This window comes from Bufo bufo, chromosome 1 (assembly GCF_905171765.1).
Source record: "Bufo bufo chromosome 1, aBufBuf1.1, whole genome shotgun sequence".
NCBI lineage: Eukaryota > Metazoa > Chordata > Amphibia > Anura > Bufonidae > Bufo > Bufo bufo.
In genome coordinates this window covers 101155788-101172391 of record NC_053389.1, presented here as the reverse complement: position 1 = coordinate 101172391, position 16604 = coordinate 101155788, and the positions used below count along the sequence as shown (strand labels likewise).

Genomic DNA, 16604 nt, shown 5'->3' with positions numbered 1-16604 from the left:
GCAGTGGGAAGACAGTCTGGGACTTGGTGTCACCCTTATTCGGCAAGGGGTACCATCTTTATGTGGACAATTTTTACACAAGTGTGGCCCTCTTTAGGCATTTGTTTCTAGAACGGATTTGCGCCTGTGGCACTGCGCAAACTAGTCGCGTGGGCTTCCCCCAACGGCTTGTAACCACCCGTCTTGCAAGGGGGGAGAGGGCTGCCTTGTGTAACGAAGAACTGCTCGCGGTGAATTGGAGAGACAAGCGTGACGTTTACATGCTCTCCTCCATTCACGCAGACACGACAATCCAAATTGAGCGAGCAACCCGTGTCATTGAAAAGCCCCTCTGTGTCCACGACTATAATGCGCTCATGGGAGGGGTGGACTTCAATGACCAGATGTTGTCTCCGTATTTAGTTTTCGCAGAACCAGACGCTGGTATAAGAAGGTGTCTGTATATTTAATTCAATTGGCGCTGTATAATAGTTTTGTTCTCTACAGTAAGGCTGGGAGAACACGATCCTTCCTCAAATTCCAGGAAGAGATCATCGAGAACCTCCTTTATCCAGGAGGTTCCGTGGCCCCATCCACCAGTGTAGTTAGCCGTCTACACGAGCGACATTTCCCCAGTGTTGTTCCTGGTACCTCAACCCAACCGTCACCCCGAAAAAGATGTCGTGTCTGTAGCAGGAGTGGAATAAGGCGTGACACCCGCTATTTCTGTCCTGACTGTCCTGACCACCCTGCCCTATGCTTTAGTGAGTGTTTCCGGAAGTACCACACACAGGTACACCTAGCATAGGGATTGCATCTCACAGGACAGGCACACAGGGCTATTAGGGCCCTTTTACTCACAGCTGCTGCAAACCTCTCCTTTCACCTGGGATAAAGTGCATAACGTACTTCACCACATCTTTGGGCGATTTGCGCTTTGCACATTGTCCCATGGGGAAGGAGAGGTTTGTTCTATAAAGGTAAAAAAAAACTAAACAAAAAAAAAATACCGGTAAGTAAAAAAGTTAACGTTCAGTTAAAAAAGTTAAAAAAAAGTTTAATATGTTCTGTTGAAAAGTTAATAAATTTATTGCGTTGCGGCCTGGTTTTTTCTTTTTTGTTTTGTTTTTTTTACCTTCCAGGTGGACCAACCGATCGACTAGCTGCAGCACTGATGTGCATTCGGACAGAAGCATTGCGCTGCTGTCAGATTACACGCAAGTCGGTGTATGCGGCGCTGCAAGACGAGATTTCTCCTCTGCAGTAAAAGATACGTTTGCCGAGGCATATGAGCTGAGGAGGTGGCGGTGTTCATATACTTTGGCAAACACTTTGTATATATAAAAAAAAAAATCCCAGCAATGATTTATTCATCCACATCGATTGATGTGAATGGAGAAATCTGGTTTGCCAGGGCATACGAGCTAAGTGGGTATGGATGTTGGGCGGAGCTCCTGGCAGACGCCTTTCCCCTCCTTTTTCTTTTTTTGGCAGAGATTTTTTCATCCACATTGATCGATGCGAATGAAGAAATCTGTGCCGTTCATTTTTTTCTTTCAGCCCAGAGGCTGAACGGAAAAAAAAAAATCTCATTACCTGTATGCTCAATATAAGGAGAATAGCAGAAACTCCTAATGCTGGGCATACATGTAATGATTGCGGAGACCCTCAAATGCCAGGGCAGTACAAACACCCCACAAATAACACCATTTTGGAAAGAAGACACCCCAAGGTATTCGCTGAGGGGCATATTGAGTCCATGAAAGATTGAAATTTTTGTCCCAAGTTAGCGGAAAGGGAGACTTTGTGAGAAAAAAATCAAAAAAATCAATTTCTGCTAACTTGTGCCCAAAAATTTTTTTTTAGATGAACTCGCCATGCCCCTCATTGAATACCTTGGGGTGTCTTCTTTCCAAAATGGGGTCACATGTGGGGTATTTATACTGCCCTGGCATTTTAGGGGCCCCAAAGCGTGAGAAGTCTGGTATCCAAATGTCTAAAAATGCCCTCCTAAAAGGAATTTGGGCACCTTTGCCCACCTAGGCTGCAAAAAAGTGTCACACATGTGGTATCTCCGTATTCAGGAGAAGTTGGGGAATGTGTTTTGGGGTGTCATTTTACATATACCCATGCTGGGTGAGATAAATATCTTGGTCAAATGCCAACTTTGTATAAAAAAAATGGGAAAAGTTGTCTTTTGCCAAGATATTTCTCTCACCCAGCATGGGTATATGTAAAATGACACCCCAAAACACATTCCCCAACTTCTCCTGAATACGGAGATACCAGATGTGTGACACTTTTTTGCAGCCTAGGTGGGCAAAGGGGCCCATATTCCAAAGAGCACCTTTCGGATTTCACTGGTCATTTTTTACAGAATTTGATTTCAAACTCCTTACCACACATTTGGGCCCCTAGAATGCCAGGGCAGTATAACTACCCCACAAGTGACCACATTTTGGAAAGAAGAGACCCCAAAGTATTCGCTGATGGGCATAGTGAGTTCATGGAAGTTTTTATTTTTTGTCACAAGTTAGTGGAATATGAGACTTTGTATGAAAAAAAAAAAAAAAAATCATAATTTTCCACTAACTTGTGACAAAAAATAAAAAATTCTAGGAACTCGCCATGCCCCTCACGGAATACCTTGGGGTGTCTTCTTTCCAAAATGGGGTCACTTGTGGGGTAGTTATACTGCCCTGGCATTCTAGGGGCCCAAATGTGTGGTAAGGCGTTTGAAATCAAATTCTGTAAAAAATGACCAGTGAAATCCGAAAGGTGCTCTTTGGAATATGGGCCCCTTTGCCCACCTAGGCTGCAAAAAAGGGTCACACATCTGGTATCTCCGTATTCAGGAGAAGTTGGGGAATGTGTTTTGGGGTGTCATTTTACATATACCCATGCTGGGTGAGAGAAATATCTTGGCAAAAGACAACTTTTCCCATTTTTTTATACAAAGTTGGCATTTGACCAAGATATTTCTCTCACCCAGCATGGGTATATGTAAAAAGACACCCCAAAATACATTCCCCAACTTCTCCTGAATACGGAGATACCAGATGTGTGACACTTTTTTGCAGCCTAGGTGGGCAAAGGGGCCCATATTCCAAAGAGCACCTTTCGGATTTCACTGGTCATTTTTTACAGAATTTGATTTCAAACTCCTTACCACACATTTGGGCCCCTAGAATGCCAGGGCAGTATAACTACCCCACAAGTGACCCCATTTTGGAAAGAAGACACCCCAAGGTATTCCGTGAGGGGCATGGAGAGTTCCTAGAATTTTTTGTCACAAGTTAGTGGAAAATGATGATTTTTTATTTATTTTTTTCATACAAAGTCTCATATTCCACTAACTTGTGACAAAAAATAAAAACTTCCATGAACTCACTATGCCCATCAGCGAATACCTTGGGGTCTCTTCTTTCCAAAATGGGGTCACTTGTGGGGTAGTTATACTGCCCTGGCATTCTAGGGGCCCAAATGTGTGGTAAGGAGTTTGAAATCAAATTCTGTAAAAAATGGCCAGTGAAATCCGAAAGGTGCTCTTTGGAATATGGGCCCCTTTGCCCACCTAGGCTGCAAAAAAAGTGTCACACATCTGGCATCTCCGTATTCAGGAGAAGTTGGGGAATGTGTTTTGGGGTGTCATTTTACATATACCCATGCTGGGTGAGAGAAATATCTTGGCAAAAGACAACTTTTCCCATTTTTTTATACAAAGTTGGCATTTGACCAAGATATTTCAGCAATGAAATACCACCAAATGAAAGCTCTATTAGTGAGAAGAAAAGGAGGTAAAATTCATTTGGGTGGTAAGTTGCATGACCGAGCAATAAACGGTGAAAGTAGTGTAGGTCAGAAGAGTAAAAAGTGGCCTGGTCTTTCAGGGTGTTTAAGCACTGGGGGCTGAGGTGGTTAAGCAAGAGTGGTGCTGTTTCTAGAAAAAAAAAAACAGACTTCATTTATTTGTCAATGCAGCTCAATACTGTTGACTTACGGACTATATATATATATATATATATATCCTTTTTTTTTCTCCCATTCTTTGACTCCTTTCAGGAAGCAGACTTGGCAGTGGCTCCCTTGACCATCACTGCAGTACGAGAGAATGTGATCTCTCTCACCAAACCCTTTATGCAGACAGGGATTGGCATACTACTGAAGAAAGAGTCATCTTCTGAGGGATCTTACCTTTTTGGTTTCCTGAATCCTTTCAGCAAAGAATTGTGGATAGGAATCATAATCTCCTATGTCATCACCAGCCTGTGCCTGTACCTGGTAGGAAGGTGAGCATAACCTGCTATTCACAAACTGTCATATAGGTACAAAATGGTGAAAGATCTGATTAAAATCCACTTTATTTTCTAAGACCTGACTTAAATGAAAACTTTGCAGGATACTGACCAATGAATTCCCTTTTTTTTAATAATGCCTTGAACACATTTGGGGACATTTTTTTATTATTGCATTGCATATAACTGCATTTCACAACTGGTCTTTATTACAAATGTAGAACAGTTTGTCTTCTACATTCTTCAGATTCACTGCGTTTGTTGCTTCTCCTCACTAAATTCCGTCAGGGAGCTCCTCTAACGCCTTGATCTGTTGCCCTTATCTCTGACCCGAACGACAAAAAAAAATCATTTAAAGAGGACCTTTCATCTCGCAAAACATTCTCAACTAAGTGTCATGATCTGTACAGCGACGCCCAGGGATCTCACTGCACTTACTATTATCCCTGGGCGCCGCTCCGTTCTGCCGCTATGCCCTCCGGTATGTTCGGTCACTTGGTTATAGTAGGCGGAGACTTAGGGGTCCTGGGCGTCTCCTTCTCCCAGGCTGTAGCTCTGGCTAATTGCAGCGCAGAGCTCACAGCCTGGGAGAAGGAGACGCCCAGGAGAACAAGAGCAGTCTCCTCCTACCATAACCAAGTCCCCTAAGTCTCCTCCTACCATAACCAAGTGACCGAACATACCGGAGGGCATAGCAGGAGAACGGAGCGGCGCCCAGGGATAATAGTAAGTGCAGTGAGATCCCTGGGCGCCGCTGTACAGATCATGACACTTAGTTCACAATGTTTTGCCAGATGAAAGGTCCTCTTTAAGCTAAATTCTTATCAAACTAATACGAATTCAGCTTAATGGCGTTTCTGACCTCAGACATTGGTGGCATATCACTAAAATATGCCACCAATGTCAGATAGGTGGCGGTTCTCCCATAGAAGTGAATGGAGAGCACACCACCACAAGGGAAATTAAGTATTAGGCATTTAAATCAATGGGCTGTCTGTGGAATGCATGGACGTGACAGGTTCTCCATTGGCCAGTTGGTAAAAGGTCCTGAATGGGGTCCCTTTTATTACCTCAAATTGCTGTAATAAAGTATTTAAAGTAGGTTTTTCTAAACCCAACAGCCACTTTAAGGGCTCATGTACACTAACGTATTTTCTTTCCGTGTCCGTTCCCCTTTTTTTTTGCAGACCGTATGCGGAACCATTCATTTCAATGGGTCCGAAAAAAAACTAAAGTTACTCTGCGTGCATTCAGTTTCCGTATGTCCGTATTTCTGTTCCGCAAGAAAATAGAACATGTCCTATTATTGTCCGCATTACGGACAAGGATAGGAGTGTTCTATTAGGGGCCAGCTGTTTCGTTCCGCAAAATACGGAATACACACGGACATTGTCCATATTTTGTGCGGATCTGTGTTTTGCGGACCGCAAAATACATACGGTCGTGTGCATGAGCCCTAAGGGTGCATCCACATAGGACAAATAAACTGGGGATTTGCTGCTGTGGAATGTCAAATCCACAAAGTTTTACATTATCGGTGAAGTATCAGTGGGGACACAGGCTTGACCATGGGACGTTACAGAGCAGTCCCAAGGGTGGGCATGAAAAAAAAAAAAACCTGGCCAATAGGAGAACCGCCATCTGCAAAACTCTACACCCCAGAGAAGGGTCAGAAGACGCAAAGGTGTGTACGACCAGGTAGCCGCCTTGCATACCTGAAGCCCCATGATGCACTGCCCAAGAGGCCCCCACTGCCCGAGCAGAATGAGCAGTAACCCGGAAGGGTGGGGCCCAGTCACTGATGCAGTACGCTTCCACAATGGCCAAACGAATCCATCGAGAAATGGAAGTTTTAGATGCAGCGAGCCCTCGTCTCGGCCCCTCTGAAATGACGAACAGGGAATCCGTCCGCCGGAAAGGTGATGTCTGGGACAGATAGATGCGAACGGCTCGCACCAAATCCAGAGTGTGGAGCGACTGCTCACGAGGATGAGACGGGTCAGGACAAAATGAAGGGAGAATAATCTCTTCATTGAGATGGAATGCCGACACAACCTTCGGAAGGAAGGACTGAACAGGGTAAAGGACTACTTTGTCCTGATGGAGGATTAAGAAAGGTGACTGACAGGAAAGAGCCACGAGTTCCGACACCCTACGAATGGAAGTGATTGCCACAAAAAAAAGGGAAAAAATTAGCAGAACTGCAAAGCAGGGAGGTCTGCCTCCTACAGACACTAAGCTAAAACTGATTTAGCTTAGTCTCTGTAGGAAGGGTATAGCTGAAGGGAGGAGCTCACACTTTTGTGCTTAGTGTCCGCCTTAGTGTAGCGGCAAGAGCTATATCCATGGTCAAGCCTGTGTCCCCCAATGATACGGATGAGAAATCCAGCTTTACAGACACTGCTGCAAGGTGAGGGACAACAGCTTAGACACCACTACCTACCTAAACCTTCGCTAGGCCAAATTACCATTAAGCCTGTACTACAGTGGACACCGATATCCACAAGTGCTTACTAGTGCCAACCTATTGCCAGACAACCTGTCTCCATACCATCTCATCTGGTGCCCGAAACAACGCTTTGTACTTAAAGGGGTTGTCCAAGTTATATTTATTGATGACCTATCCTCAGGATAGGTCATCAATATCAGATCGGCTGGGGTCCGACACCAGGCACCCCCGCCGATCAGCTGTTTGAAGAGAAGGTGCGCGCCGTGCCAGTGCCGCCTCCTCTTCACTGTTTACCTTCTCGCTGTTGCATCTGCAGCGGTGAGCAGGTGTAATTACACCCAAGCTGTCCCATTCATTTCAATAGTACGGATCGCTCCTATAGAAGTGTATAGGAACGAGCCGTCCCATAGAAATGAATGGGACGGCTTGGGTGTAATTACACCTGCTCACCGCTGCAGATGCAACAGCTAGAAGGTAAACAGTGAAGAGGAGGCGGCGCGCGCCTTCTCTTCAAACAGCTGATCGGCTGGGGTGTCGGACCCCAGCCAATCTGATATTGATGACCTATCCTGAGGATAGGCCATCAATAAATATACCTTGGACAACACCTTTAATATTGCTGGATGTGCCACAAGTTATATTTTGCAAGTAAAAAGAGACTGTTATACATTTACTTCTGACCTGAGTCTTTAAAGGGTTTCTGTCACCCCACAAAACTCTTTTTTTTTTTTTTGGATAGTTAGATTCCTCATAGCGCGATATAGGAGAATATAATAGTCTTACTTACTTTCATGCGGCCGATTCTTTATAAAACGAAGTTTTATAATATGTAAATGAGGGCTCTACCAGCAAGTAGGGCGTCTACTTGCTGGTAGCCGCAGCAGCAATCCGCCCCCTCGCCGTGTTGATTGACAGGGCCAGCCGTGATCTCCTCCTCCGGCCGGCCCTGTCAGTAATTCAAAAATCGCACGCCTCTGGTCATTCGGCGCAGGCGCTCTGAGATGAGGAGGCTCGTCTCCTCAGCACTCCCTCAGTGCGCCTGCGCCGATGACGTCTTCTCTTTCGGTGATGTCATCGGCGCAGGCGCACTGAGGAGACGAGCCTCCTCATCTCAGAGCGCCTGCGCCGAATGACCAGAGGCGCGCGATTTTTGAATTACTGACAGGGCCGGCCGGAGGAGGAGATCACGACTGGCCCTGTCAATCAACACGGCGAGGGGGCGGATTGCTGCTGCGGCTACCAGCAAGTAGACGCCCTACTTGCTGGTAGAGCCCTCATTTACATATTATAAAACTTCGTTTTATAAAGAATCGGCCGCATGAAAGTAAGTAAGACTATTATATTCTCCTATATCGCGCTATGAGGAATCTAACTATCCAAAAAAAAAAAAATGAGTTTTGTGGGGTGACAGAAACCCTTTAAACTATCTTTTCACTGTACCGAACCCCAGGGAGCAATAGTCCGAGGGATTACACCATCACTCAATATCTCATCAGGGCCAACACCACACCCATCCTCTGCACCGGCTCTTCAGGGGCTCGCTGCACAACTAGAGACCTGTTGTTGTTTTTTGGAAAGGAGAGCTATTTTGCATACTTTTCCAAAGAGGTATTGGCCTAGAGACTCACCTCTAACAGGGCCTCCACAAGTGTAATGCAACACATGAATGACAATAACTTCATATTTTACCAGGTTAAGTCCATATGAATGGGCTGAACCCTCCAATGAGCAGAATCAGTACACTCTACTGAACAGCCTTTGGTTTGGCATGGGGGCATTTACACTGCAAGGTAAGTCACATCTTCCTTAATGAATATACACAATTAGGCCTTATGCACACGGCCGTTGGTCGGATGTTCCGCAATATGTGGTCCCCAATGCACGGGCAACATCTGTGCGGATTCCGCAGACGGATCCAGACCCATTCAACTTCCGTGCCTCCGTTCCACACTGGAACTTCCGGATTGTGGACCAATTAAATGGGAGGTGCACATAGCCAGTGCCCGAATATTGCAGACCCGCTGTTTGCGGGCTGCAATATGGGCACGGCTAGGCAACGGACGTCTGCATGAGCCCTTACTCAGTAGAAATATATTAGAGCAAGGACTGTGCCAGTTTTTTTTCCGCATTGGGCTTGTCATAAGGATGAGAATAGTTGCAAAAGTGAGCTGCTACGTTGTCTGTAAGCAACTTTCCAAATTTGTTGGTCCGGATTTCCACTTTGTAAATAATTTATAATCCTTAGACTTTACTTAATGGATCGGTACACATTGATTACGATTTCCTTAGTGTTCCTCCAGTGCATTCAAAACGCATATACACCATAGGGTCCTCTTACACAGGCTAATGACCGGCCAAACATTCATAGGAATGCTCGTTCCCGATCCCTGCCCCATACAAACAGGCCTGCTGGCTAGCTGCACACCTGCCAATGTTGCCAACACAAAGTGTATAGAGGACAAATAATTGTAGTGATGATTCTTTATCCCCCATATGGTATCCACAGGGCGGTGCACTGACCAACTTGTTGCATCATCGATCGGTACTTGTTATGGCTCCTTATCAGGTCATCTCAAAGGACCCTTGTGCTGAAGATAAGTCACTACATAATGGGTAATGAATTGTATCTGTTCTAAATTCCTTAGGTGTGGAGCCTCAGCCAAAGTCGGTGTCTGCCAGAATCATTGCCGTTATCTGGTGGATCTTCTCCATTACTCTGCTCGCTGCCTATATAGCCAGTTTCGCATCATACGTAAATAACACCAAAGGGCAAACTCCAAACATTCAGACATTTCATGATTTGCTGAAGCAGGATAAAGTTGAATTTGGGACAATGGCCAACTCCTCCACTTTCAATTTCTTCAAGGTAAAGTCTCTTTATTGTGACTTCTTTAAATTTTGGTTATCCACAAAAACTAACATCCTGAAGGGAATTAAACAAGCCTGGCACTCCAAACTTGTGACCACAAACCGTCAAAAAATAGGACTTTTCAACTTTTTGAGCTAACTTGCACTAAAAAGTGGCATTTTGCATTTTACCTCCACCTTCTCCGGGTATGGAAGGCTGGTGGAAAATTGGACGTGGTTAGACTGTCAAGCTTTAACCAGCTCAGGACCGCCGTACGCAGGATTGCGTCCTGGCGGCGGCCCTGTTATTCCTCCTGGACGCGCCGATGCGTCCTCTCGCGAGACGCAAGATTTCCGGTGAACGCGCGCACACAGGAGCGTGCGTTCACAGGAACCGGAGGCAAACGAGTGGATCTACAGCCTGCCAGCGGCGATCATTCGCTGGCAGGCTGTAGATGTGATTTTTTTAACCCCAAAAAGGTATATTAGACGCTGTTTTGTTAACAGCGTCTAATATACCTGCTACCAGGTCCTCTGGTGGTCCCTTTTGCCTGGATCGACCACCAGAGGACACAGGCAGCTCTGTAAGTAGCACCAAACACCACTACACCAACACCAAATGACAACTTTGTATAAAAAAAATGGGAAAAGTTGACTTTTAGAGAGATATTTCTCTCACCCAGCATGGGTATATGTAAAAATACACCCCAAAACACATTGCCCTACTTCTTCTGAGTACGGCGATACCACATGTGTGACACTTTTTTGCAGCCTAGGTGCCCAAATTCTAAAGAGCACCTTTAGGATTTCACAGGGTATTTTTTAGGCATTTGGATTCCAGACTTCTTCTCACACTTTAGGGCCCCTAAAATGCCAGGGCAGTATAAATAACCCACAAGTGACCCCATTTTGGAAAGAAGACACCCCAAGGTATTTCGTGATGGGCATAGTGAGTTCATGGAAGTTTTTATTTTTTGTCACAAGTTAGTGGAATATGAGACTTTGTAAGAAAAAAAAAATCATCATTTTCTGCTAACTTGTGACAAAAAATAAAAACTTCTATGAACTCACTATGCCCATCAGCGAATACCTTAGGGTGTCTACTTTCCGAAATGGGGTCATTTGTGGGGTGTTTCTACTGTCTGGGCATTGTAGAACCTCAGGAAACATGACAGGTGCTCAGAAAGTCAGAGCTGCTTCAAAATGCGGAAATTCACATTTTTGTACCATAGTTTGTAAACGCTATAACTTTTGCGCAAACCAATAAATTTACACTTATTGCATTTTTTTTATCAAAGACATGTAGAACAATAAATTTAGAGAAGAATTTATATAGAAATGTAGTTTTATTTGAAAAATTTTACAACTGAAAGTGAAAAATGAATTTTTTTTGCAAAGATTTTGGTCAATTTCGATTAATAACAAAAAAGTAAAAATGTCAGCAGCAATCAAATACCACCAAATGAAAGCTCTATTAGTGAGAAGAAAAGGAGGTAAAATTAATTTAGGTGGTAAGTTGTATGACCGAGCAATAAACCGTGAAAGTAGTGTAGTGCAGAATTGTAAAAAGTGGTCTGGTCATTAAGGGGGTTTAAGCTAGGGGAGCTGAGGTGAGGGGTACGTATTCTGGTTTTGTGAAGTTATCTCCTAGCTACAGAATAGGGGATAACTATTAAGTCAGCGGAGGTCCTACCACTGGGACCCCCATCAATCATAAGAACAGAGTCCCTGTATACCGTGGAGCCCTCCTAAATGAATGGGTCAGCTGGTGGGACATGCGCACTGCCGCTCCTTTCATTTTCATGGAAGTTCTGGAGATATCCGAACGGTGTACTTGGCTATCTCCAGATCTTCCATTGAAATGAATGAAGCGTCAGTTCCCATGCCCAACGAGCCACTGTGTTCATTTCAGGGGGCCCACAGAGGAGGGGGGTCACCATTTTCGTGAAGTGATGTAATCTAATATTTATCCCTTATCTTGTGGATCGGAGATAACTTCACTCTACCAGATAATCCAGATTTATCAAATGTGAACACCATGCAACATTAAACAAATTTGGAGCAAATTTTGGCATTGCAAAACTGACTTCCCCTCATGATAAATCTCCCACTAATGACTTATTCACACGTCAGTGTTCGGTCAGGGATTTCGATCAGTGATTGTGAGTCAAAACCAGGTGCGGCTCGAAACACAGAACAGGTGCAGATCTTTCCCTTATACCTCATCTCTGGAGGCTCCAATCCTGGTTTTGGGTCACAATCACCGATGGAAATCACTGACCAAAACACTGACGTGTGAATGAGGCTTAAAGAGGTTCCGCGTTTTTTTCTTCTGATTATCTATCTTCTGGATAAACCATCAGCATCTGATTGGCGGGGGTCCGACGCCCAGGATCCCCACCGATCAGCTATTTGAGAAGGCAGCGGCGCTCCAGCAGCAATGAGGCCTTCTCTCTGTTTCCCTCAGGCCCAGTGACATCACGACTAGTATCACTGGCCTGTACATGGCTAAGTTCCATTCAAGTGAACGGGACTTAGCCGCGCCCAGGCCAATGATACTATTCGTGATGTCACTGGGCCTGAGGTAATCAGCGAGAAGGATGCAGCGCCGCTGCCTTCTCAAACAGCTGACCAGTGGATAGATCATCAGATAGAAAAAAAACTGCTGAACCCCTTTTAAGGCCTCTTTCACATTAGCGTTACGGATTCTCTCAGGGTCTATTCAGGGAAAAACTGGTGGTTTTGCTCACAAGTTCAGTCAGTTTTGTCTGTGATTGTGTTTAGTGTTTCAGTTTTTTCCATGCGGGTGAGATCAGTTTTTGATGTGTTTTTCACGCACGTGAAAAAAAAAATATAGAAGAATAACAATCTACATCTCCTAGCAACCATCAGCGAAAAACGCTTTGCATCCAAATTACATCCGGATGCCTTCAGTTTTTCACGCAAGCCCCATCCAGTTCTAGGAGCCAGGGCTGTGTGATAACCGCAGAATATAGAACATGCTACACAAATAATGCGTGAAAAAATACGCTCATGTACACAGACCCGTTGAAATGAATGGTCAGGATTCAGCATTTGCTTCACATATCGCACCTGGACGGAAAACTTGCTCTTGTGAAAGAGGCCTAATTCTCTGTTTTACAGTGCAGATGGGATCCAACAATACCATGCAGTACAATTTTTCTTTTACAATGGCAGATAGGTTAAAAAGGACCGGTCCCCTCTCCTGACATGTCAGTTTTAGTAACTACTTGCATCCCCATGTAATAATTCTAGAGCATCTATCCTCATGGCTCTATGTTGTGCCATTCCTCTTTCTACTAGATGTTTATGAATGAATTGTCAGCAGCTTGCAGTAAAGGTACAGATGGGTGTTACCAGTTGGGGATCTGTCCCTGCTCAGTCTGACACCAGCAGCACTGATTGAACAGAGTCAGAGACACCAGCTGCTGGTAACACCCAGCTGTACCTTTACTGCAATTTCTTGTAAACTTCTAGCAGGAATAATAAGAGTCATGAGAGTAGATGCTCTAGAAATGTTATTTCATGGGCATGCGAGTAGTTACTAAAACTGACATGTCAGGAGAGGGGACAGGTCCACTTAAAGCTCTCCTGGTGGAAGATTTTATCATTTTGCTGTATACTGTAGTTGTGCATGGGATTTAGAATTCTGTATCTGAGATCAGACAACAATATGTAAAAAATGGACGTCCTTTTTAAATATGATGAAATTGCAATCTTTGAACGCTCTTGGCCACGTGTTGTGTTGGCGTCTAGGTGTACAGGAAAACCAATACAATGACCCCTCTTGTCCCCTTTATACAGAATTCGAAGAACCCAACCTTTCGGATGATTTATGAGTACATGGATAAACGAAAAGACCGGGTCCTCGTCAAGTCTTTTTCTGAAGGAATACAAAGAGTGAGAACGTCAAACTACGCCTTCTTGGGAGAGTCCAGCAGCCAAGACTTTGCTGTGGCCAAACATTGCGATCTTGTTCGTGCCCCGGAAATCATTGGAGGCAGAGGTTACGGCATCGCAGCCTCATTAGGTACTCCCTTGTCTGTGTTACTGATTCACTCCCTTAAAGGGGTTGCTGGTAGGATTAAAGGGGTTTTCCGAGGTTTTATGTTTTTTTTTTACTGTTCGGTATCTGTTTGCTGAGGGTCCAACACCGGGGGCCCCCTGCTGATCAGCTGTTTAAGAAGGCACCGGCATTCACAGTAACACCACAGCCTTCCCTCTGCTCACCAAGCACAGCGCCATACATTGTAAAGTGGCTGTGCTTGGTATTGCGCTTAGCTCCAGAGATTAATTATGATGGAACATCTGCCAGGAAGAGAACCTCTCGGAGCTCCCGATATATCTGTTAATACTTAATGGAGCATCTTTTTCTGCCATGTTGCCCCTCTGCTATTCCTCCTGTAAATGTATAAATAAATTGCCAACTGTGCATTACCATTCTCAATTGAGTATATCATACACTCTAGGACACTGCCAGCACTAATAGGATAGTGTCAGACTGTGAAAGGTCACAGCCCTCTAACAAAGGGAATGGTAATCTGTAGACCTCAATTTATACATTTCCAGGAGGAATACAAGAGGAGCAGCACAATGTAAAGTTCTAAGAAAAGATTACTGGGTGTGATATTTTAATAAATGTGTCCTTAAAGGGGTTGTCTCATCTTATCGTTACTAAGCCGAGAGGAGACGAAGTCCTAACCACCAGATGGCTGCGTTGATTCCCGGCCACCAGGTGCAATGGTTTGGTCTCATTTCTTGGTAACTGCAATCCCTTTGGAGGCCACGTTGATTTAAACCTCTTGGTTTATTTACAGTTTCACAGTACAAAATAGTGCCCTCTAGTGCTAGTTATAAAACTGCCTTCAGCATGTTGAGAACTGTAGAATTGCAGTCCCAGGGTTGGACTGATGGTACAGAATAAAGGCTTCCATGTTTATCTTCTTCGTGTTCGCAGACTCGCCTCTCATCAAACCTCTCACAATCACCATCCTGGAACAATTTGAATCTGGCAATCTGGAATATCTACGTCAGAAGTGGTGGGAAACAACGTGCGCAGCAACACAAGGGCAGGATGGCTGGGTGCCCGTCCAACCCCATACCCTGGGCGGAATCTTCCTCATTCTGGGAATTGGTCTGGCTCTGGGACTGATCGTCTCATTCATTGAGTTGGTGTGTAAATCAAAGTGCAAGGCGGGCCAACAGCAGGTAAACCCTCCCTGTTCTGCTACTATCCCCAAATTACACAGCAACACACTGGTTGGAAAGAACATGTAGTGATACACACGCGTTTCATATCAACAGGCAATGATCTTCATGCCCCATAACCCCATTCTCGGATGCTGTGGGGGCGACACATGCCCTTCACATATGGCTCAGTTATTCTCTCACTCTTTACCAATACTCCCAAGCTACAGAGAGCAGGTTGAAAATATCTGGAATAACTGGCTGTAATAAGTAACCATGGGGCCCCATAGCAATACTTGTAATTGGCCTTACTACACTAAGACCACCCCCAGCAGAAAGTTCATCCTGTGATTATTTTGGTCTCCATTATACACAGTGATGTCATAGAATGTGGATGATGAACACAGTAATGTCAGCAGTAGGATAAAACACACTGCAAAGTTACAATACAGGTATAATGTGTGCAAGGATAATGCACACAGTGATGTCACAGTACAGGGATAATGATCACAGAGATGTGACAGAACACGAAAGATGATTACAGTGTTGTCATGGTTTTGGGATTGAGCACACAGTGAAGTACAGCACAGGTATAATGTGTACAAGGATAATGCACACAGTGATATCACTTTGTTCATTACGCTTGTACTGGGACATCACATGTCATCGGTAATGCACACAGTGATATCACATGTCATCAGTAATGCACACAGTGATGTCTTAGCAGTGGGATAAAGCACAAAGCGACGTCACAGCAAAGAGGTAATGAGCATGGTGATACTGAAGTACATGAACACGGTACAAGGGTATACATTACAGGAACAATAATGTCACAATAAAGGGATAATGCACACAAAAACATCCTCATGTACACTGTGACATCACAGCATAGAGAAAAATATACATATAAAGATGTCACACTGAGGCATGATGGATAGCAATGATAGCACAGGGATAAAGCAATGATAACGTGGCACAGCAATAATTCAAAAAGAAATGCTGCAGATAAGAGACGATGCACATAGCAGATATAACCATATGGCTCCATAGTAAAACACAGAATGGGACTCCATTCCATTTTCTGCATATTCTTCACTGCAACTTTTGCCTTATTGGAAATGGGCCCCATAGCAGCTCCTATGTATGCTACCCTGGTTGGTCTGCCCATGAATAGACATACTTATAGTCCAGCCTTCATTTTGTCATAGCAATCCAAAAATTTCAAATAAATTCTGAAATATATTAATTGTAGTCTGTTTAGCAACTAGATGAGTGGAGTGGAGTGGAAAGATAAAGTACAGATTTATCCCTTCTGCCCTACCCTGTGTAGTCAGGACTAAAGATGGTCCAAAAGCATCTATGATAACCCAGAAATGAGTATTTTAAAAGAACACATGGCAGGTGTAGGGCCAGTCATAGATTTTGCACCGTGGCCTGAGAACTGCCCCTATAGCTCTGCACTATACCGCTAGTCATCATCTGTTGCCTTTGTCTTCGTAGAAATCCTGCTGCTCTGCCTTCTCAGAAGAACTGGGTCAGCGCTTTGGAAAAACAGAAAATCAGGAGAGTCTGGAAAAGGTGCAACCATGAGATTACTGCTGGTTGGGATATGAGAAAAATCTATGGAGACTCGTAAATTTGCAGTTAATAATCTGCTTGCTGTAGTGGTGCCTTTTGTACTAGTGCATTGACCAGTCATGATTATGGTGCTCTGAAAGTCAGTATTTTCTTTAACAAGTTGAAGTTTTACTATAGTTTGTAAGACCTGCATCTGGTGTATCTTCTCCTATGTCCCCACAGATAGCTGGAAATAACGATACGAGCTT

The 16604-nt window shown here is 44.3% G+C and overlaps 1 protein-coding gene across 1 annotated transcript in view; it reads left to right on the top strand.

The window, feature by feature from the left end:
• LOC120997343 (probable glutamate receptor) overlaps window positions 1-16376 on the top strand; it is a 37519-nt gene extending 21143 nt beyond the window's left edge. Inside the window, exons 6-11 of the mRNA XM_040427385.1 lie at window positions 4042-4268; window positions 8416-8513; window positions 9369-9589; window positions 13396-13621; window positions 14549-14799; window positions 16279-16376. Coding sequence (XP_040283319.1) covers window positions 4042-4268; window positions 8416-8513; window positions 9369-9589; window positions 13396-13621; window positions 14549-14799; window positions 16279-16368 — 1113 coding nt within the window. The 3' untranslated portion in view covers window positions 16369-16376. The remainder of the gene's footprint in view (window positions 1-4041; window positions 4269-8415; window positions 8514-9368; window positions 9590-13395; window positions 13622-14548; window positions 14800-16278) is intronic.
• Window positions 16377-16604: the final 228 nt, after the last annotated feature.